The sequence below is a fragment of the Homalodisca vitripennis genome, chromosome 5 (assembly GCF_021130785.1).
Source record: "Homalodisca vitripennis isolate AUS2020 chromosome 5, UT_GWSS_2.1, whole genome shotgun sequence".
Lineage (NCBI taxonomy): Eukaryota > Metazoa > Arthropoda > Insecta > Hemiptera > Cicadellidae > Homalodisca > Homalodisca vitripennis.
In genome coordinates this window covers 136,273,021-136,298,165 of record NC_060211.1, presented here as the reverse complement: position 1 = coordinate 136,298,165, position 25,145 = coordinate 136,273,021, and the positions used below count along the sequence as shown (strand labels likewise).

General features: G+C 32.6%; 1 protein-coding gene across 1 annotated transcript in view; it reads left to right on the top strand.

Annotated features, from left to right (window-relative positions):
- Positions 1–25,145, top strand: part of LOC124362921 (cullin-2) — a 33,950-nt gene that overhangs the window by 2,881 nt on the left and 5,924 nt on the right. Inside the window, exons 2-14 of the mRNA XM_046817814.1 lie at positions 4,396–4,545; positions 6,391–6,591; positions 7,484–7,590; positions 9,365–9,546; positions 13,841–14,007; positions 14,867–15,098; positions 15,912–16,082; positions 17,559–17,774; positions 18,432–18,578; positions 19,411–19,488; positions 20,937–21,003; positions 21,207–21,406; positions 23,058–23,273. Of these exons, the coding sequence (XP_046673770.1) occupies positions 4,427–4,545; positions 6,391–6,591; positions 7,484–7,590; positions 9,365–9,546; positions 13,841–14,007; positions 14,867–15,098; positions 15,912–16,082; positions 17,559–17,774; positions 18,432–18,578; positions 19,411–19,488; positions 20,937–21,003; positions 21,207–21,406; positions 23,058–23,273 (2,103 nt within the window). The 5' untranslated portion in view covers positions 4,396–4,426. The remainder of the gene's footprint in view (positions 1–4,395; positions 4,546–6,390; positions 6,592–7,483; positions 7,591–9,364; positions 9,547–13,840; positions 14,008–14,866; positions 15,099–15,911; positions 16,083–17,558; positions 17,775–18,431; positions 18,579–19,410; positions 19,489–20,936; positions 21,004–21,206; positions 21,407–23,057; positions 23,274–25,145) is intronic.

The window sequence follows — 25,145 nt, the reverse complement described above, 5'->3', positions numbered from 1 at the left end:
GGAGCATTTGTAAATGGCGATGAATATGAGGAAATTGTGTGAGATAAATAATTGAGAGTTCTTGATGAACAGTCAAGAGAAGTGGAATAACAAAAGACTGTCTAGCAGACCATATTTGTAATTTTTTGTAGTCAGGGAAATGTGCCTGTCAGGAGAGAATCCTTTCCGTAATTTCACAAAACCATTACTCACTGCTATCCGGGCAAAATATAATTACCGTAACATTTCTCTGAAATATTGATCTAGAAAAAGGTTTTTATTTTTTAATGTTATTTTAAAAATTAAAAAATGGTATGTAATTTTTTTTTATAATGTATAGTTCTTGTTCCATACGATTATTATATAATATCGATATTGGATATTATATAATAACAAAAATAACAATCGACTAACGTGTTTAGGCTGCTTAGTAAAGTCTCCCCTTTAACATGAATATTAATTTAGTTTGTGTTATTAACACAATAGTTAGGGGAAAACTTGCGGCCTACACTCGCTATTCGATTGTTACTGGTAAAACAGTTTGATAGAATAATAATATACTACAAAAGTTAATACATTAATAACAGGAATAATACATTATAATTTGTAATAACATAAATTTAACAATAATATATTAAAATAACAAAACCAACTATGGGGGAGATTTTAATAAGCGGCCTACACTCGTTATTCGATTGTTTTTATTGAATAATTCGATATGTTCCTATCGAACTTCGATACGTAAAAATCTTACACGATAAGAGTTATAATAAATTATCATATTATTGATATTAATGAGTAACCACTTTTGTGAAATGGAAGAAAGAATTCTCCCTATGGGTTACCAGGAGCCAAACCCACGTGTTAAAGCCACTTAAACAAAACTCGTCACTTGTGAGAAATATCTCACATATTTTCTACATGTTCATTTTCCAGCCATTATAAAAGTCTTTAAAAATATTAGTTACTTCTTGCTGTTTATTGTTTAAATTGAAATTACTATAACTAATAAGTTAAAATCAAATGCAAATTTTAATAAATTGTAATATATAAGTCTACCCCAATTATAACCTAGACCTAAATATAAAAAAAACATGTAACTACAGTATTTATAGCTTGCCAGGATAGCAATGAGCAACCTCTTTTGTGAAATGGAGGAAAGGATTCTCCCCATAGGTAGGTAACCAGGAGGCAAATCCACATGTATTTATAAAAATATCTCACATAAATCCTCATGTTTGCCATGTTAAAATTCTTAAAAAATTATATACTTCTTGCTGCTTGTGGCATACATCAAAATTCCTGTAGCTAATAAGTTTTAAGGCTGCAGTATAATAAGCGGCCACCAACTCAATCGAATCATCGATATTCACGACCATCTAAAAGTACTGAAAACAAAATGTCTCACCAAATTACGTAATTAGGTATTTCAAATAACAATACTTTCTACTGGATTTAAACTTTAAAAATCAATATATTAACAATAAATGAAAACTATTTATAATTATAAGATGTTACAACAAAACATTAATATTTACTTACCTTTTACTATTTTCAAACGTGTCTTGCCGCTATTATTCAATAATCAAACGCATGAGTACTTTAAATTAATTTCCAAACACGATTTTACTTTAAATTTTGTGCGATAATGTGGAACGAATTATATTTTATACTCATAATAACATATTATAGTGAAGCTATACTTTTATATGTAAAAGAAATGTATTTTCGTCAGATTACGTAAGTAACAAAACTTTATTTAAACTATGTTTGAGCAGCGTAGTACTCACAATTACTTTAGACAGTCTGAACTTTTCTGCAGGTACTGATGCCGGCAAAACAAAAGTCATTAACACATGAGAGGTCACACCTGTGGCAGTTTGGTGCAACTTTCAAAATTCTGTAGTAGGTCTATTATTATGATTAACAACATTAGCAACTTGGAAACTCGTATTATCTCTTCTCATATACTATTTCACTATTCGATTTCCATCTTTAATTCTAGGTTTGATTTCCTCAGGGAGACTTTAATAAGCGGCCTACACTCGTTATTCGATTGCTATGATCTAACAGTTCGATATGTAAAAATCATATACAAGAAAAGTTATAAATAACCATAACAAGAAGAATCTCTTACATTACAATTTTAAAAACATAAATTTAACAATAACATTACAAAATCAACTATTTATAGCCTAGACTTAGATATCAAAGAAACCTTACAATATTACAATTTGCCAGCTTGATATTAACGAGTAACCCCTTTTGTGAAATGGTGGTACGAATTCTCCCCATGGGTTGGTTACTAGGAACCAAATTGACATGTTGAAGGCACTTAAACAGTCACTTGTGATAAATATCTCACATATTTTCCTCATAATAATCACTATTTTCAAAGTTTATAAATATTAGTTACTTCTTGTTGTTTATTGTTTACATTAAAATTACTATAACTAATAAGTTGCAGTTATATGCTAAGTTAAATAAATTGTAATATCGAATTATTCCTTAGGATAAAATCAGTCGAACTATTCAATAATAGCAATCGAATAACGAGTGTAGGCTGCTTATTACAGTCTATCCATTTCCTCACTACAAACTGGATACTTTGGATTTAAAGGAGCAAGGTCATTATCTTGCTTACCATTTAAAATATTGTTTAATGTTTAAAAATACATTTTGAGACAATAATTGCATGTTCATTGGCATTGTTCTTGCTGATGTCACTGGCCTACTCAGTACCTAAACAAAATAAAAACAGCTGGCAATGATTGATTTTTAGTATTTATAGGTAAAATGTAGTATTTGAAAGTATCGATAATCATGATTCAAATGTGTTGGTGGCCACTTATTATACTGCAGCCAATATAAATCATATTTTAAGTTAAATAAATTATAATACTGAATTATCCATTCAGATAAAAACAGTTAATCCGCTCAATAAAAACAAATAAATAACTAGTGTAGACCACTTATTAAAGTCTACCTAGTTTTGATTAATGTTATTATAGATTATGAGCATCTTTCTTCTGGTGCAGTATAATAAGTGGCCACCACAATCCAATCAGAGTATAAAATTAATTAGAAATATCGGTAGTTTGGTATTATTCAAAGGTCTTTAATTTTGAAAGAGTTTCTCTTTCCGGAGATCTAAAAAGAGTACATTATTAGAAAGATCATAATGTGTTTGATATACTATTCTGTTTTAATTATGTAGTTTTTTTTAGGTAACTCAACTGGTATGAAAAACTCATCCAAAAATAGTGACCTCTAGATAATACCAAAGTATCGAAATATTTACCTAAACTAGGGAATACAAAAACATTCTAATTATTATTTACAATGATTATTACCAGCTCTTTTTATTGCATTGAATAACAATATTTTTCCAAATTAATTCAAGTAGTCAAATCATTTGTATGGTATAAAAATACAACATACGTGTTATTTTTGTCAAAAGCTGTCACATATGTTTATTCTTTAAAATACTCAAAAGTATTGAAATGTTACATTGTTTTGTTTATAACATTTTATAAAATACACATAGACAGTTTTGTATTCAACATTAAATTATCACTCCTTTAGATATAAAAACAGCTGAACTATATGGTAATTTGAGTGATATACCTATAATGTAATTCGGTTTGACATTTTAACTTTGGTAGTTTAGAGAGTGATGAATATCGATGATTTGATTGTGGTGATGGCTGCTCATACTGCAGCTCTTTCTGTATTTATAAACCAAACAGTCAGTCTAAAATTTAGTTATGTAAACAATACATAAATAAAATTTGATTAGCAGACTTAAATTACTTAAGGTAATTTTGATTCATTATAGCAATTTAGGCATAACTTAAAGACATACCATAGAAACAATTACCTACTCTATTTTTTAAGAAATCAAGTCCAATGCAAGTGACAGTTTGATTCAGAATCTCAATGCATCTTGTTGTCTCCTGTAGATGGCATTGAGAAACATCATCAGAGGTTTTTAAAATCCTGAAATTTACACCATCAGTCGTAGGTGATACAAAATGAAGTATTTTAATTACATTTGAGATGATTATAGGTGTCGGAAAGGATGAATATACGAAAGATTATAAATTTAAATATCTAATGACAACAGCTTAAAATAAATAAATATGTAGTTTAATAATGAGATTAATATGACTAAAAGTATGTTTCTAAATTTAAACCAGTATTTCTAAATCTAGTACCTATTTTAAATCTAACTTTATCGAATATTAGGTAATTTAGATTAATGGAAGAGCTGAACTGCCATGATGAGTCAAGCAATCATTAAGGCAACTCTTACTATGTATTACTAACTTAACTCTTGACTTGATATTACTAACTTGTCTCTGACCCAATCATTAACCTAAATACACAGATCTTATGGATATATTTAATTTTCAGGTCGGTACAGGATTAATGCTTTGCTATCAAAATGTCATTGAAACCTAAGAAAGTTGATTTTAACCAGACATGGGATGTTTTACAAGAGACTGTGAAAGGAGTCATCACTCTGGGAAATGTACCCAGGTCGATTTGGAACGACCGATTCAGGTTTGTCATTAGTATGTACTTTAAATATAGTTTTAATATGTATGGATTTGTTTCCATAGTATATGTTTTGAGTAATTAAAAATGTTTCTAACAAGCGGGGAAACTTTGAAATAATATGATTATGTACAATGGCAATTTTTATTAACATTTGTATTTTACTTTTTATCAACATTTTACTGGTATGCAGGAATACTACCAATTTATTTTTCGGGCAAATATATTTTTTCAGAGTTTTGCTTTATCATTAATAGAAAATAAATGTTTAAAAGTACCTGAGAATAAATTTTGTATGAATTGAGCTAATAGAGGTACTGGCACGAAACATTTATAACAATCGAGTCCCTAAATCAACTTTCACACACCCTGTTTAAAGTAAGACCTTATGTACAGGAGTTCCACGTTTGGCCTCAGAAGTGTTTTGAAAAGTTTACACTGCAAGAGTTCTATTGCTGAACAACCTTTTCAAGAATATTTTGATGTTAAAAAATTGAAAGATCCACATTAGAGTTCCTCCAAGCTTTCAAAACAAGGCTGCTTACTAAATCAGCTTAGAATCTCTGAACACCAAGATCCTGCTCTTGAACATAATATCCGTAGTCTACTAAACTGAAATAAGGATTGAATTTTTGGCGTTGAGCATCATAATCTTTTGTACAATCAAGGTGATGATGGCTTTATACATATATAAATATTTGTTGGCCTGTGGCACAAAAGCAGTTGTTTGATAAAAAAACAACTGCGTTGAGTGGTCTGCACACCACGAAGCTGATCAAATGTCAGAATAACCACATCTTACTTGAGGCTGGATCATCTTATAAGTACAATAGTGAAGCTATTATCACTATTACGTTGTGGACTATTACCTGGTGCGGGATTTGGTTTCCTCTGAGTGCTGAGTTTTTATGAGTCCCACGTCTCAGCTACTTCAAGGTATCACTACAGGTCTCTGAGACAGCTATATAAACTTTTTTATTTAAACAACCTCATAAACATCTCATATTACCAACAGAGCTACAGAGTTTTTTTTTTTGTGTTTGGTAATATGTTGATCCAGTCCTATAGATATATAAACTAAAACGGAACACTACTAAACCACCAACTAAACCATACAGACAATCTAATCTATCCTCATTCTTTGACACTAAGCCTCGTTACTGCCAAAGAAGTTTTAGTTGTGGCACTGTAAAGCCCCGATAATTGAACTGGGGTCAACCAAAATGATTCCATGAACGATAACATGTATATAAATAATGCAAAATAGTTTATATTCAACAAGAGAACATTCCCCAACCCTTCTCCTCTGGGCAGAAAAGTGGGTGGGTGCGTGACATATCGCTGTAGTGACTGGATGGACAAATAACGTGTCCTTGAGATTACTCATCTGTCACTGTGTTGGCCTACACTAGCATCCACTGCCGCACCAGCCGACTCACATGACTGCTAGTCATCTCCCCCCCCCCCTTCTGCCTTCCCAAAATATAACAGAAACATTGTTTCTGCGTAATTCATTTTCCCTATGCACCCATTCTAATAGGTAATTTTTAGATATAACCGAAAAATAGATTATCTGAACTTATTACAGCTTTATTTCTATTAACCAGGATTTTACTGTACCTCCGTCTCTGAGAGAAATAAACACTTAGTTCTGTGAAAAATTTTCTCCTTCATCTCAGAAATTTGTAAAACACTGTTTTGAGACCTCAGATATTCAAAATTTTCCAGTTGAGCATCCCCGGAACTCACTTTCTTCTGATAGGTAATCCATACCCCTCCCCCCGACTCTTGGAAGGTTACAGTCCCACCAAAATGTAATAAGTCTAATATGAATTGTCCTTGATGTTTCAGTGATGTTTACTCTCTGTGTGTGGCGTATCCTGAACCGCTAGCGGACAGGTTATACCAGGAGACCAAACAGTACCTGGACAATCATGTCAAGTCACTGCTAGAGAAAGTCAAAGAGAATGGGGACACAGGATTGCTGAGATGTTATAATCAGGCTTGGAATGAGTACAGTCAGGGGATCAACTATCTCCACCGGCTCTATCTGTAAGTAAACGTTTATCTTTGAAAGGCTAGACATTAGACTTTGGTAGACCAGTGATTATTTTTGTGCTAAAATTCAGCATATCCTTGAATAATTATTTACATATCCCAATGATTACTTTAGTACGAAATCATTAGTCATATATTTGAACAAGTTTTTTCCCAATGATTATTTTAGTGTGAAATCATTAGGCATATATTTGAAGGCTTATTTACATAGCAAATGTTATTGTTTTAGTGCAAAATCAATAGTTATATTCCTGATGTTTTAATTATTTACTAAAAGTAGGGAGGTGCCCTATCTCACTACTGGTAATGTAAGCAGACATGTGGGAGATTATTGCTCACAGCTCAAATAATATACTTAACATGTGTCATAAATATTGGTGTATTCCTCACAATTTACTTACTTCTTGGTTTTTAAAATATGAAACTAAGGTATAAATTAAGAAATATCGCTTTAAATAGCTGTGTTTTACTGTAGTTGAGATATTTATTTACAATAAGTTGATGTTTCCAAATTTAAAATATTTTCATACTTGGTATTATTCGGAAGTCATTGTTTTTGAAGAGTTTTTCTTACCGGCATTGAAAAAATTACATTATTAGAAAAGACAGGATTTGTTTGACTTACTGAAAAAATTACGTCATTATGACGAATGTTTCTTGTTTCTGCCTACCAAAAGAAGTTATATAATTAAGTGGTGAAAGTTCAGTCACTGAAATAGAACAGAAAGTAAAATTCAGATTTATTTTATGTTTGCTATGTAAACATTCAATTACATTAATAAAAATATTGCTTGAAATAGAAAACCTCTTTAAAATTTCAATATTTTATAAACATCAACAAATCATTATCCTTTTAATTAAAACGGTAATATAATATTACTTTCAGATATTTGAATCAGCAGCACATAAAAAAGCAGAAGCTGACTGAAGCAGAGATCATTTATGGCAATGCGACTGCTGATTCCCAGGAACAAATGGAAATTGGTGAACTGGGTGAGTGTAAACTTAGATATATTTTACTCAGATAAATCCTGTTAGATGGAGAGACCTACATTTTATTTTTAACCATGTATTTTTATTTAATTTCATTGTTGAATATATATCATGTTGTTAAGGTAGTTCAATCAGTTTGGTGTGGTTAATTTTTTATTTCAAAGTTACTTCCCTTTAAGATAATTTCCCTGAAAACAGGAAGAAATGTTTAAAAAATTGTAATTACTACAAGAATTATTATAGACCTTTAAGCCATTGGCTACCAATGAATCATATTGCCTGTCACATTAAGTTTGTAATTTTGGATAGAAAAATATTCCTGATCTATAGATTAATTTGGCATTTGTATATACTATTATAACAATGGTCTGTTAAAATATAACATGTTCAATTTTGAAGCTGGTCAACTGTCTCGAAATTGATTGTTGTTTACTGTTTCATATGTTGATTGTTTTGATTAGATGCCATCTGAAATGACATTGTTCCTTTCCGAGAGTTTTGGTAACTTTATGGAGAACATACTCAATGAATGTAAAAATGAAGTGACTGAGGGTAAATTTGATGATAAAATTTTTAGTGAAAGTGGTGATAACAACTAAGAAAATTATGTGACAAAGCCTAACTTTTAAACTTAGAAGTGGCCAAGGCAAGCTAATGATCCACATAATTGTAATTTTAGTAGTAGATCTGGTTTAAATCTAATTGTTGCTAGGTTGACAATAAATATGCTGTTGACTTAAATGCAAGTTCGTCCAAGGTAGTGACGTCCATCAATACGAGACTAGTGGTAGGGACAACTTTTGGATTGTACAATATAGAATAGCAGCATTTGAACACTAACCATCCCCAAATTGGAGTGAAACTGATAAACAAGCTGCCTGGGGGAATTAAACATCTCAATGATTCTAAACAATTCAAATCTTGAGTAAAACACCTCCTTGTGTCAAAGGCATTTTACTCCGTTGAAGAATTCATATTGAGTCGCTGGGATGAAAATTATTAAAATTTTTTTTAATAAATAAAAACCACAGTGTTCTGTTATGCAGTTGTATAGTTCAATCCAAAATGTATATAGTAATGAATGTACCTGACACATGCATGCAATCTTGTAATTGTTGCCGCAATAAAGATTATTACTATACAGTGGGCCTAATTACAAGATAAACCTAAATAATTAAAATTCCTGGTTGAATGATCAAAAACAATTTTCTCTTCATAAAAGTTATCATAAGGAGCTGCTACTAAAAGATATAAAAAACACACATAAACAAATAATCTAACCAACCATAAATTGTAAACATGTGAAGGGCCTCAGAAATAAATATATCAGTGTTGCTGAAATATTTTTACACTCATATTTTACTCAAAATAAGTATAAACTACACTTTAAAAACAAGTTTTTCTTTGTTATATAAGAATATTTATCTTCTGGGCCTTAAATTCTAGGCAATTTTAAACATGTGTAGGAGTAGGATTTATTTATGAAGATAGCTAATTAATTTGTTGATTTTAGTTAATACATTGTATTTTATCACAATATGGATTATTTGTTTTTCTTAAAGACATAACATGTGACCAAAAAATGTATTAATGTTGGTATGTTTGTAATTTATTTGAATAGTTTAAGTTCTGTATTAAAGTGTAGATTCTTATTCTGCCAGGTCCTTTTTACATGTCTGAAAGAAGAAATGGTCAGTTAAGTTTAATGGAACTGTTAAGAAAATGTTTGCTTGAGTATGAAAAAGATGTTGAAATAATGTGTTTATTTGTGCAGGCCTGGAGATCTGGAAACGGAACATGATAGAACCTCTGCAGGGAAGTCTTGTGAAACTACTGCTTGACGGGATACACCAGGATAGGTTGGGACAGGGTCAGCATGTCAACAACGATGTCATCCGGGGAGTCATTCAGTCCTTTGTCAGCGTACAAGAGTACAAGAAGAAGGGAAATCTTGAGGTACTCATTAATCTAAATTTTTCTAATTATCCTAAATTCTAAGAGCATTATAAATATTAAAAGGTATATTTTGTTTGTCTGTTCTATAAACAATCCCATTTTTCTGTTCTGATTTCTTTTATTGATAATGACCATTAGGTCCAATTTATGCAATTTGGGCAGGAAACTGTTGTATAATCTATTTTGGATTAAAGGTACACTACTGAAGATAAAAACATCCTAATTTTATTTCATGATCGATGAACAATTACAACTAGACAATGGTATACAGTGTGTTTGGAAAGTCTGGAAACGCCTTATTAGTTTTTAAACCATTGTAGATAACATCAATAAACTTTGCACAGTGTTCTAGGCTATCTATCTATTTTAACTACTTTTCTATCCAATAACAACCACATGCCTACATTGGCGGGACAGCCGGAGGAGGTTGTGATGGAAATCTTAAATTTTAATATGGGTCGAGTCATATGTTATTTTAAAGGTCTCATTAAGTAGAGTTTAATGCCGAAAACCAAATCTGAAAAGGTTAATCTAAACAGAAATGATAGCATGAAGAAAAAATCACTATCAATAAACAAGTATGGAAAACATCCGTTATTTATGCTAGGTTTTAGTCTAATGCCAAATTTGTTTGCCATTTATTGGATACTAGTGTGCATCTAATACAAAGTATAATAAACCACATGGTTGTTACATTATGTTTTATGCAGTTTGTTACTTGGTGGTAGTGGATTGCCCAATGTTGTCAAACTCTGTAAATCGGAAGTGGTATGCAAAAGATGTAAGAATCAGTGGGTTATAAACTCTCAGTAAATCGAGTTTCCATGCTAGAGATAAGCAATCAAGGCTGACTCCATCTCTGAACTACAGCATTAAAAGCAATAATATTTATTTTTCCCTTATGCACTATCACTATCATTGTAAAATCTAGGCCTTAATCTCGGCTACTCAGGGAATCATCACTAGACCTCTGATCCAGTCATGTGAACTTCACTTGGTAGAACAAGATGTCCATCAGACAGATCTTTACAGAGTCAGGTCGTATAAGTCAACCTATTTCTTGTGTGATAGTTGGGTGAATTAAAGGGATTAGTATCTTGGTGTACGAGCATTTTCACCATTCCATTCCTCTCCTATTTCTATCCTTTTCAATATTTGTGTGCTTGCACACATGTACTTGCATTTGTGTACTGTAAAGATTTTTTAAGCTGATTCAAACTATCTAGTGGTAGTCTTGTGATGATAACAGGTATCAAGTTTACTTCATAATTTTATGACGCAGATTTGGGAGCGTTTCACTTCTCTTGGTTTCACTGTTGCAGATTTGCCACTGCCAAATTAGCTGCCCAGCAAAGTTGAGATGCTGGAGGGTTGTAAGTTTCAGAAGGATAGTATAATTTGTTGAACTTATTCCCCGGGTGTTGTTCGTCTCTTGTTTACCCAGTTTCTGTCGGATCCATCACCTATAAAATTATTTGAAGGATAATTAGAAATAAAAGTGTCTATGGAATGTAAAACTTCCTGATCCCTGTTGATTAAATTAAAGTGCTTTATGATTAAGAATGGACTACTGGTGTTCTTGTCTATGAAAATCCTTCATCGCCGCCTTTCTTTCTTCATGTAAAATAATTTATTGTAAATATTTCAGTAATTTTTGCTTTCCTATGTATTTCCTATTTTGTTGTTTTAAAAATATAATTTTGTACTTTTATTTTTATAGGATCTGTAACTTTTTTATAGGTTATTGTGATTTTTGTTTAGGTTTTAGTTCCTTTTTCTGCACTTCTTGCCATGTCATTATGTCTACCTCAGCATGTGTGATTTAAAATTTTTCCTAGAGGTTCTATAGAAGTAAAGTTGTTTTGTTTTATTGTTTTTAAAACTAATAATTATAACAGATGTTTAAAAAGGTTTTTAAATTATCGTTTTGAAATTCCACCAGGACAGCGCTGTGGTTGGTGTCCCACCTTTGTACACTGTCTGCATTTCATCTGTTGGCAAACCACAGACACCAACCACTACATGGCAAAAATCATTTGTGTTTGCATACATTTATGTTTATTTAAAATGCCTTGGTCAATTGAGAATAATGTCGACTATGAAATACGTGCCATTATTTGTTTTCCTAGTGCTCACAAATCATTATGAGGAATACAATGGCATACAAATGGACAAGACCTTTAAAAGATGATGAGAGTATTAGAGCAAACAAATTTACGTGATGAAAAACAGATTGGACGATCCTCATTGATCAGTGACAACTTGGTGCAGAAAGTGATTGATAAAAATGAAATGGAACAGATGATTTAACCTTTCCAGCGTTATTGACGCGGATCCGCGGAGGGCCACTACAAGCTCAAAACGTCATTGCCGTGGATCCGCGTTTTTGCATTCTTTATTTTCTTACTGTTATGTTAGTTGAATATTTTGCTGCTAGATGGTTCTAGTAGTCATGCGACATACAGACGGGTTGCTCCGCCTTGAATTCTGTTACAATGGGAGTGGCAGTTGCTTCTAATTGGCCAAACACTGTCTAGCGGGCGTGGCCCTGCGCCTTTCACAAAGTCATTGACGGGATCTCCCGTCAAGACATCTAGCCAGTTAGTTATTAGGAAGCGTCCGGTACTCGCATATGTATTTGGGTTATCGCTAATTTTCTGTAGTGTCCTATTCTTTTTAAAGTAAATTATTCATATTATATACAGCAGTTTCCAGTATTTATTTAGTGTTTTTTACCATCATTCGTGTGAATGGCGAATCCAGACGATTCGGAATTTGAAGATTCAGTAATTTTGAGCAATTACTTGGTCAACCCCAAACTTTTTCATATTTTACTACGGTCATAAGGATGTTATCAGAAAGCAAGAAACATAATTCAAGCCCCGCAAGGCTGTCCTACAGGTTGCCGAGCGATAAGAAGGTTCAAAGTCCACGCGATAACAGTGGCTTGCGGGAGACGCGCGGAATGTCATTTGTGACAGACCGCCAACAAATAAACACTCTTTGTCTACTTTTGTATTTTTCTAATTTTATTGGTTTGTAATATAGTATATGTTTCTCTATAAAACTGTGTTTCATTCCCATACTTACTGAATAAATAAAAAAATATTGGTGACAACTACACTGCTATTCTACGATATTCTCAAAAGTTAAAAATTATCCTAGGAAATCCAAAAAGGGCTAAACAAATTTTATTCACCGTTAAATAACTCTATTTTGACATACAGAAACGAAAAAAAATTTAACTTTACACATTGGAAATTTAAAAAATTTGTAACTTTATTAAAGATCAGGTATAATTTTTCATGACGCTTAAAGGGTTAAAAGTTCTTTATTATCATAGGAGTTTTCTCTATTAAATTTTTATGGAACATTTAAACTATTGAAAAAGATTTCTTCTCAAAATTTGGCTGAAAACAATTTGGTAATATGATCATTTACTGCCCCGTTCTAGTACCCGGTGACTACAATGTGGTTTTGCAACTGAAGGAGCATCTTGAAGGTCAGTGCCGTGATAACGAAAACAGCTTCAGAATTATTGTGTTGCAGTCCCTGTTAAATCAGGTGGCAAATTTCTATGACCCGATATGATAAATGTCTTAATATTGATGGAAGTCATCTAGAAAAGTAGATAAAAGAGTTGGCTTTCATTCAAAAATGAAATTGTTACAAAAAGTTTACTTCTTTTAATATAAATTACTTTAAAAAAACACGCCTCACAATAGTTTACATTATAAGTAGTCTACAATGTAGTCAAATATATAAATTTGTTTTATCTAAGTACAATAGAATTATATTTATCTAATCAAATAATGTTGAGTCTCGTTATACCTGTAATCAGTAAAAGAGTGTGTATTTTTAAAACTGTGCTAATCAGATGTGAATCTACTGTACTTAAAGTTACTGATTTAGAATATTGCACCATTTTCTTGATACCCCTATCATGTCTATATATTTTGTAATCATTATTTATGAATTTTTATACATAAGCATTCCATTGTTTTACTTACATATATTGGGATATACTGTTAGCTGTTTGTAATATAAACTTTGTTGTATATCACTAGAAAATGCACAAACTCTCAGACTTCAATTAAATTGAGCGGTAGAGGATTAAATTACTGGCATCTTCAAACAAAAATTTGAATGTGGAATGGAAGTCATATTTTTCAAAAAAATCTCTGTTGCACAAAGCCTGCTTTAATAGCATGTATCAAACTTTCAAGAGTTGCATAATTTCTTCGCCTTCCATTGTTTGTTAAGCAACAGTGGTTATATGTTCTCTTTGATGCAGCTGTACGAGAAGATATTCGAGGAACCGTTCCTGACAGCTAGTGGAGACCACTACAAGCGAGAAGCGGCCAAGTATCTACAAGAGAGCAATGTCTCCCAGTACATGGAGAAAGTGATGCAGTGTTTAGAGGATGAGACAAGGAGATCCCATCGCTTCTTGCACTACAGGTGATTGTTAGTTATAAGCCATCATTAGTGTATTTATAATTATACTAAATCATACATAAATAATAACCAACAGAGTTTTGGTAACACAGAAAAGAGCAATAAGGATAATTGCTCACCCATTATAATGAATTAAATTTATCGTAAATGGCAAACCTTTACTACAATTAGTTGGTATTGAAAAACATAGGGGTCTTAAATGGATTCTTGCCCAGTTGGTTTGTATCAGAAGACTCAACTACATATTTCTTTTATAATGAACTATTTATGGAGAGTGTGACCGTCTGACATGATGTTACAGCTCGTCCAAACAAAGGTATGCAGCTGGTATGAGTAACAGTTAGTGGCTGAACACCTGAGCTTCCTGCACAGAGAGTGTGGTACATCAGGAGAGACACAGTGACCTGTAGAACATGTACCTCCCTGCCTGCTCTGTTCTTGGTGGTGTACAAGAAGTGTTCATTTTTCTAACATGATGTTACAGCTCCTACAGCAAGGTTCACAGCCGTTGTGAGTTACACATGGTGGCTGACCACTTGAGCTTCCTGCACGGAGAGTGTGAGAGTATGGTACAGCAGGAGAGACACAGTGACCTGTAGAACATGTACCTCCCTGCCTGCTCTGTTCTTGGTGGTGTACAAGAAGTGTTCATTTTTCTAACATGATGTTACAGCTCCTACAGCAAGGTTCGCAGCCGTTGTGAGTTACACATGGTGGCTGACCACTTGAGCTTCCTGCACGGAGAGTGTGAGAGTATGGTACAGCAGGAGAGACACAGTGACCTGTAGAACATGTACCTCCCTGCCTGCTCTGTTCTTGGTGGTGTACAAGAAGTGTTCATTTTTCTAACATGATGTTACAGCTCCTACAGCAAGGTTCGCAGCCGTTGTGAGTTACACATGGTGGCTGACCACTTGAGCTTCCTGCACGGAGAGTGTGAGAGTATGGTACAGCAGGAGAGACACAGTGACCTGCGGAACATGTACCCCTTACTGCGCTCTGTTAGTGGTGGTGTACAAGTGCTCATCACTCACGTCATGAACCACATCAAACAGCAAGGGTTGGAGGCTGTTACTGGGCTACGTGGAGACAATGTAATCAAGTTTATTTTCTCTATAGTAGAATATTCAATCTTTAATAATAATAGTAATTACAAATTTAGGTTTATGTTATAATGTATCTTTCAAGAATTACATTAGTTGTGTTGCAATTTGGTGGTTTAAATACTAAGGAAGTGAAAGAATACACCTCAGTAGAATTTAGACAATTCAATATTCCTTTATTTGTGAAGACTGTGTGTAGTGTATCATCACAGTAATATCATTTTAAGAGTAAAATTCAATTTTGAGTATAAAGTTTTTTAGGCTTATAATACTCAATGAAAAAATTAATACATGAAATCAAGCAGTAACTCTTGGTAGATGTCAGAAACTCAAAACAGGGCTTTACAGTTACAGTCTGTCAGAGAGCTTAATAGTCAGCTGTATTATTATCATTCAGTCTTGCTATTCATTTTAATATACTAGGCACTCAATTATCCTGAATGTGGTCATCCGTAGTTCTGAGTTATCGAATACATTTTGAGCATTACATTTTGTTCATAACCAATTCGTTATTGGTATAAATGTATTTTAAAATAGAAAGTTACTCAAATAAATCTTTATGAATTGTTTTATATACTATTAAAGCTTGAAAACGTTCTGTGTGACTAAAAAATGTTTTTCGTAAAGTCGTTTATAGCAATGTTTCCGTGGCCTTGACTACTTCATGTTAACTTTATTATTTTAGCTTGTATTTTTTATTACTCTCTTAAATTGTATTTTAATTTAAATATTAATGAAATTTTTGAAAATTTACATATTTTTATTTGTGATCCATGGCTTTGACATGTATTTGTTATTTTTCAGGTACATTCTCAGTTTGTGGAAAGCATGCTCAGTGTTCATAAAAAATACAAAGCACTCATTCAGGATGTTTTCTTGAACGATCAAAGTTTTCTGGGTGCACTGGATAAAGCCTGTTCGTCAGTGATAAACTTCAGGCCGAATCCTAAGCAACCCTGCAGATCTCCCGAACTGGTCAGTATTGTTAATCCTTAACTTCAACTGCTAATTCAATGGAATTTAATATATAAAAAAGTGTATATTTCCTACAAAATTGCCTGAAGGTTGATTTTACCATAAATCTCATTATAAATCTATAAGGATTAATGTTTAGTTTTCTTGCAAATCTAATTTAGGTAGTAAAAAGATTTAGGGGAAGTGGATAAAAGTGGGAAGTACTACCTCAGAACAGTGCTAACTCATTTTCCCCCTAGTTGCTGTAGTATACCATATTCATACCATATTGTTATGAATAAAATATAACGACTACTACTTATTCATAATGAGTACGATATACAATTGAGTTCATATGTACCCTGTCTGCAAGTTCACTGTTATGTTTATCAATTCATTAACAGATAATATTTTCCTTTTAGAAGGAAAGTGTTGATTTATGATTGATGTAATTTACATGACATGTAGTGAAAATAAAAATAAGTCTTATATGGCCATTAAGGTAGAGAATTATAATGTATACTTGTACTGTCATTGATACAGGATTAAAATTATCAATTTTTTTAAAATCTCATTTAAACCTCAGCGTCAGCTATGCCGTCTTTGAAGTGCACGGGTTTTTTTTATTAAAGTACAAAGTACATGATTGGACCTCCCCGGGATTTGAACCCGTGATCTCTGGGTTAGAGAGCCGAGTCTATAACCATTAGTCTATGGAGGAGGACATCAAAATTGTTAAATTTAGCATGTTTTTCATTATCAATTTGTGAAGAAACGTATGTTTATCTCAATTCAATTCCAAGAAATCATTTGATTTGTAATTTTCTGGAAACATATTCCAACTTACTATAAACCTTTACTGCTACAGTTTTGAATCTAATTTAAATATTTTACTTATGCAGTGAGTAGCCTAATTGTGAGCAAATTTCTTGTTTAGAATTACAGTGTGCATTATAAAAGTAGTGCACCTGATTTTATTGTGACATGATTATTTATCACAGCATCCATATTTTTGAAATGATAATGAGGTTGCTTTTAAAAGCACTCTCTTGGAAGTCAGTGTGGACTTGTTACTAGCCTATTTCATGTGGACTATGAATGTGTGTTTCCTGTTACTGGAAAACTATTATTCTTATATAATACTGTCGATAACTTTGATTATATTTTATGTGCATAAACAGTATAGTATTCAGGAACTTCTTTATAAACTTCATTACATTTCTTAATTTAATCCCAAATCCTTGCAATATTTAAAAAAAATTATTAAAAAGTATATCTACTCTCATGATTGATATATAACATGTTATAACTTACTCAGTCTGTAGTTAATGTACTCAAGCAATTTTAGTGTGTAATCAGTATTAATGTCATTTAGTAACTGATCTCAGAGTAATGCCTACTCTAAGATAATAACTATTATGCCTATGATTTTATCACTTAATTACAATAAAACAACTATACAGCAATATGCTAATATTACTTTCTTTTCGTTTACAGTTAGCTAAATATTGTGATATGCTTCTGAAAAAGTCTTCAAAGGGGATGTCAGAGAACGAAATTGACGAACGATTGGCACAATCAATTACAATATTTAAGTACATTGATGATAAGGATGTCTTTCAAAAGTTCTACTCCCGAATGTTAGCGAAAAGACTCATCCACCAACAAAGTCAGTCGATGGATGCAGAGGAAGCTATGATAAACCGTCTAAAGGTAACTCAAAAATGTGTAATAAATAAATGACAGTTGTCATAACATAAATGAACTACATGAGTAAATTACTCACTTGATGATTAACGTTTTATCATTATGATACTTTTCAGTTGTTTATAGTTTCTTATTTTATATGTGAAATAATACAATATTGTCATGAATATAGTTTAAAAAGAACAAATGTCATAAACGATTAGCTTTGATAAACTTTGATACTTTGGCTACGTAGCAAAACAATATTTAATGTTGCAGGTTGTTACATTATTACCAAATGTGTTAATATATTTCCAGATTGTACACACTAATTCCATTCACTTCTTACTGTGCACCTTAATTTCATTGATTTTTGTGCAAATTTGTAACTTCTAATCTAATAATCTAGCGATTAGTAAGGAAAATGAATATTTTGCTTCCCACAGAAAAATCTTTTACCACACTACAATATTATTTTATATATAATAAAACTATAACAGAGTATAAAAGGACATAAGAACTAAATATTCTGTTATATCTACTTCAGTATTTATTTGTGTTAGTTACATTTGTATTCACATAAATACTTTTTCCATGATAAAAGCTATGTTTGGATTTATTTGTTGAGTTTAATTTTCATGAGTGATAAAATATTTTTGTGAATAATTTAATTGTTTTTTACAGCAAGCCTGTGGATATGAGTTCACCAATAAACTTCACAGGATGTTCACAGACATCTCTGTATCTACGGATCTGAACAATAAGTTTAGTGCTTTTCTCAAGAAGGACAGCTACGATCTTGGGATCAACTTTTCAATCTATGTACTTCAGGTCAGCAAATAAAGTTTTATCAAGTAACTAGCATAGTAGCACTATTTTTTGTTAGGAGACAGTAAGAGCAGAAGATTCTTATCTTTAGAAATTCACATTGATTAATCCAAAGTTAGATTTGGATTATTTGTAAGGTATGTATAAAGTAAATTAATGGAGCAGGAACATACTTAGAGGTGAAAGGAACATACAATGGATTTTGAAACAATCTCAAGTTTCTCCAATGATCTTCATATAATCTGGGAGGTACCATTGTTGAGCCAGGAATAGGTCTTTAAACTGGCTTGATGGCTACACTTCATTTCAAAGACGTCTATATTATACTTCGATTTGAGGATGTCTTGTGCCTCATCCCAAAGAGAAAAGAAGAACAGTCTCTTTATGTTCTTTGTGTTTGTATGCCCTAGAAAGGAGGCATACCAAGAGTTTATAGTGGGCTTGAGTTAGATGAACTCCTTTTCATTGTAAATGGTCTTGAGGTATGTGAGGGGCATGACTATAAGCAATAGCTGCAGAACATCTTGGAAGTTAAATTTCCAAGTCGAAGATAAGATAAGAGAATTGCTCGAATAAGTAATAATGTAAGCACCAAGCAGACAATTAACATTATCTTTTGTCTTGCAATACGTGATATGGGCAAGAACTAAGTTTACCATAGCTGTTTTTATATTTATCAACAATTAGCAATTTTCTGCACAGGTATTCTTATTTGTTGTTCCAATGTAACTTAAATCTCCTCAATTACCTTTAGAGTATTGTACCGTATTTTATGAGTTTGATAATTTTGATATGGAAGCAGATGAAGATTTTTTACATTTTGTTTTTCTTTCAGGCTGGTGCTTGGCCTCTAGGCCAGACTACTCTTACCTCGTTTGCAGTTCCTCAAGAGTTAGAAAAATCTGTACATAAAGTGAGCTATTACATTTTTAATATTATATCTAATGTTTAGTTTAAATATCAGCATCTTAAATATACATATATCTTTTACCACTAAATAATGATAAAATTAATGGAATCTTAGAGTAAAGGTCTAGAGTTGAATAAAGAAACTGAGATGCACATAAGGGAAAGTTAATAGGTCATGGGAATTCTTCATCTCATTGGGATCTTTCTAGAGAGCTATTTTAACCCCTTCACGGTTATTGCGTTCATAAAAATTGCATAAAAGTGTACTACTGACGTTATATTACGCATATTGTTATTAACCTTATATTGTTCCTGTTTTTTCTGTTGTATGCCTTCTGCAACAAGTAGTTCTTGTGTTTTCTACTAGATATCAGCACTTGCTTAGTATTCTGTCATGAGTGTTTGGACCTTGATGAGTTCGCTGTAGTCACACAGCTCAGACAGCTACCTCATGTCATTGCATATCACCCGTCCTGTAGTATTTTATTTCCAGCATTTTTTTTTTTTTTTTTTTTTTTTTTTTTGTAAAATGGAAATATACCACGCACAAGTAGAGATTGGCTTCGTTTACAGGCCACGCATCTGCTGCGTCTTTGTGCAGGTGTCAACTCCTCGATGGCAAGCAAATGGGCAATTGCAAATTTTTACCTCCTTTACAGTTTTTGTAGTTATATAAATATATTTTGTCTATAAAATGTATAATATTTATATTTTAATATTTTATATCAGTACTAGGGGTGTTTTAAAAGTTTTTCAAACGTTATAAGTTTAAAATACGTTTTATAAGTGATACAAGTATATGCCCATATTATTTGCAGATCAAAACTATATAGTAGAGAGTTCATATTATAATCTATCAAAAGTAAAATGTAGAGGATATGACATAGTTGTTAAAATATAGCTATTTCTCTGAAGCTCAGCAAATTCCTATAAAATAGAATGTTTGGATTACGTTTTATATCATCAGACAGTTTAGAAATGTTTGACAGAAACTAGACTGGTGATAATTTTGTTTGAATCATACTTAAACAAAATAAGGATTCGAGAATCAGGAATACATTTTTTAAGGTTGGAATCAATCGATTAAGATTTGAAAATTGTGGTTTTGCTCATCATTACTAGGTCTGCACCACATTACTTTGATTGTTACCATTCAAATATTTACTAACATACATCGGGGCCTGTCCACAGAGAGCAGTTCAAGTACTCACTTTTTCTGTGCCTCAATTGAAAGCATTAGATGAATTATGTCATGTGTAACTAATACAATCAAAGGTATAAAGATGTCTTAATGAACACTTTTAATTTGGTCACATAATATTCTCAATAAGTTTAGCTCCAGTAATTTGATCAGGATAAATACCTAACCAAAATTACTGTAGAGGAAGTGAGGTAGATAAGTTATAATTGTATATTTATTACGTTTTTTAAGACTTGTGTTTTTTGTTTCAGTTTGAAATATTCTACCACAGTCATTTTAGTGGTCGAAAACTCACCTGGTTACACCATTTATGTCAAGGTATGTTCAAAGTTTTCGTATAATTTTTACCATTGAATTAAACATTATGTTCATCACTTAATGACCAATGGGATCAAATTTTTTAAATCAGTAAGCATTTAATTTGCAATATTAGTATTGTTTGGGTAACACGCCAATAAAATAGGAATATAAAATGTAAATTGATTGTCTTAATTCACTCTAATTATATTGTTAACATTCAGGTGAATTGAAGCTTGGCTTCCTGAAGAAAACCTACATCGTAACGATGCAGACATTTCAGATGGCAGTGTTGTTGTTGTTTGAGAACTATGACTCTCTTTCATGCGCCGAGGTACAACAAAATCTGCAGCTCAACGCAGAACAGTTCAACAAGCACATCTCCAGCCTGGTCGAGTGTAAGCTGCTCTGTGCCACTTCTGAGGTAGGTGACTTGATCTTGTGGTTCTCAGCTATTTTTTTAATCTTTCTCCAATGCTTGTAATATAAATTGAAGTATAGGTATGGAATAAATATGGAAAAGTATAGAAATGTGAGAAGGCCATATCCATACATAAGGTAAAGGATAGACTATTCAGTGGTGTACAGTTTCTTCAGCATTAGTGATTATTTTAGTTCACCTTTTAATTTTCTTAATATAGTTGCCCTTGAACCTCTAGACATGATTCTTCTATACACAGATTCTCCACCTGACTGTTAAAACTGTGATTAAGCCGTGAATTTTATTTAAAAACAATGAAAATCTGTACATCTTGTGAATAAATAGACATGAATGACCGCAACCACTAAGTTGTCAGATAGTGTTAGTGAATAGTCGCTATTACATGGTAAATACGCAATCTAGGGGTAAAACTGTAAAGTTTGACTGGCACAGTGAAGTGCTCTGCCCAATTTTAAGATTTTACAGAACATATTTTTTAAACGACTGAGGGAAAGGAATGGAAAAGACATTTTTTAGTCCAAAACATGTGACGTCTGTCTCTCTGCCAGATTCGAGGTTGTAGCTACATAGCTGTAAGCAAGACAAACACACTGAGACCCAGTGATTGCATGAGATTAAGAGGGCTTGTCAGTTAGCTGCTGGCCGTGCATCTAAGGCTCCATTTTTAACTTGGGGATAAGTCTATAAATGCGTTATAAATAGGAACTTGTCTCTAATACATACATTTTTAAATTCCAAAACCTAGACTTTAGAGTCTTAATGCTAAATAATTATCTATTAACACTAATTGTTTAAAATTTATATTCAGTATAGGTTTTCCCAAAAAGCTTTACAGAGTGGGACAGAGGAACTTGCTTATTTAGAAGTTATATTCAAAATAAATTAATGAAGACGTACGTATATTTAACCCATTGGCTACCAATGACGTATACTGTCCATCGCTAAAGAAATCAAGTGTGCCTTGAGACATGTTAAGAAACCCATCACATGCGTTTTATGTAACAACAAAATCAAAGTTTCTTGCACAATAGCTTGTTTGTGAGGATAAAACTTTATAGATGAACGAGTAGATAAACGTACAGCAACTTTGTGTTTATGGGCAGAGCGCTAAGGAAATCTCAAAACAGCCTTATTATAACAATGTTTAGAGATGATCTTGCTGTCCATGGAAGTCCAGGTTTTCTTTTCTTCACATCACACAGTTTCCCTGAAGTTGTTTACCCATGAAACAATAGAATGACAGTCAGGAACAGGATCTCTGGGTGTGATATTAAAGCAGGTACAGAATGTAAGTTGTGTGGTGATGATTGAGCATCCATTTGAAAAATACACTTCAACAGCGAACGCACGCTCCAAATTCATCCATTCCATCATACGGACTAAACTTTAAGGATATAAAACTTTATGACTCTCCCTCTCGAAGGTTATCATTAAGATTACGCCCATAGCATAGAATCTTAGCAAAGTCAGTTATATGAGACATGATCTTGTGTAATCCTATTTTGTAAAATTATGGAAAATTAACTTTAATTGTCATTTTTCATAGTTGAATTATTTAATTTTAGTGAACAAAACTTTCTGATTTACATCACAAGTAAAAAAAGTTAACTAATAAATCAGTTTTTGTTTCCAGAACTTGTCAGGGGAGACGATGTTGAGCCTCAATTTCGAATACAGCAATAAGCGAACGAGACTACGTATCACCACGGCCCTTCAGAAGGAGTCGCCACAGGAACTGGAGCAGACAGTGACTGCTGTGGACGAGGATCGGAAACTTTACCTGCAGGCTGCCATAGTCAGAATAATGAAGTCCCGCAAGGTGTTGAGGCACAATGCTCTCATTCAGGAGGTATTATAATTAATTGTTTTATAGTGGTAAATGTAATGTGGGATCTTAATAAATTTATTTAATTAATTTTTTAAGTTTAATAGTAACACCAGTTTGTTTTGGGCCTAATTAGTTTACTTTTATGCATGGATACACACACACACACACACACATAAACAAATTTTTTTAATTAAAATGAATAAGAAGTTTTTATGCGGCTTCTGATCACAAATATTTACTACACTGTGTTCTTTCTCATACAATAAATTACAATACAACAAAAAAGTATGACAATCTTTAATAAACAAAAATGATATATAAGGTCCCATTCCAAAAGTATCCGGTTTGGTATTATTTCATTTATTGTTTATTATGAGTTCTCTCTTATGGGTCAAACAATCACTAATGATTACTATCATGAAGTATTACATCAGTTACAGGATGTCTTCGTCGATAAGGCCGTAACTGTATCAAAATGGGAATTGGCAACTCAGTCATGATAACATTCTATCTCACAAATCGTAACTTGTCCAGCAGTTTTTGACAAGTATGAAATTACATAGATCCAACATCCTCCCTGATATCCTTTCGGTGTTTGATATTGTTCCTTTACATACTTTTATTTGCCAAAATCAAACTTCAGCTGAAATAAAGCCAATTTCAATATGAAGCAGAGTAAAAACAAAATACAACACAAAATTCTCATGGGTCCATAAAGGGACTTCAAAACCTGCTTCAAGCAGTGGATATGACGCTACAGGTATGTGCCATCAGAGGCAACTACCTTGATTATAAGCCTCAAAGCTGTTGAGTCAATCCCTTATTTTTAGTAACAAGTCAGATCATTTTGTAGTTTATCTCGTAATACTTTTAACCAAACTCAGATTATGATATTACTGGGAATTTATGCAATATTCATCACATTAGTTTAGCACCAGCAATCATACATTAAATTTGTGGTCAAGGATAACCTTCCGAGCGCTTTTCGTCGCGGCCGCGACTAATTAATGCCTATTATGACGGCCAAAAGTCGCGCCCGTGACTATATAACAGCGCTTTGTATTATATTCATATTAAAATGGCATCAAAATAGTCAAATTCGGTATCATTTTAAAGATGAAGATTTGTTATAGTACATATAATCGCGACAATGCATAATTGTGGAGGCAGTGCATTACGTCATACTTTGTTTTGACGATATGTTACAACTGCGTAATGCTGACAGCTGACTGCAGTGTTGCATGATTTTCAAACATGAATCGTGATGCTTTGGAACATTCTAGTGAAATTCGGGATGTTTTAGATGAATATATATCTAGTGAAAACGATGCAAGTGACATTGAAGCTCCTGATATACGTTCAGACATTTCACTTCGTGATTTTTCAAGTGGCAGTGGTGAAGAGTAGGAACCGGACCCTAATGAACTTAAAGCTAGGGTCAAATTACGTCGGTGTACAGTTTGCTAAATCAAAAAAAAAAGAGGCCGAAGCAGATTTTGGTGCCATGGCTGTAATACAGGTGTGCACAGGGAATGTTTCCACTTAATAGAACATTTCTGGAGACCCCTTAGGCCTGAGAGAAAAAGAAAGGCATCACAAAGCAGACACTCAGAGTAAACACGGGGAAAAAATTGTGTATATACTTGTGATTTTTCAATTTTATAGTTTAAATTTTAGTTTAAATATAGACAAAGTTTATATATTTGTAAAACTTATTAAATTTGAAATAAAATGGCTATTTTGAAACTGTGTTTTTGTGTACATAGTGAAATCTTGAGTAGTGGATGTTAGGACATGACAAAATTGCGAAAATTTTATTTTACTTCGGAGGGCTACATACCTGAACAGACAGAGGTTAAGTACAATACTGTTATACTTCTTTTATTCCTTATT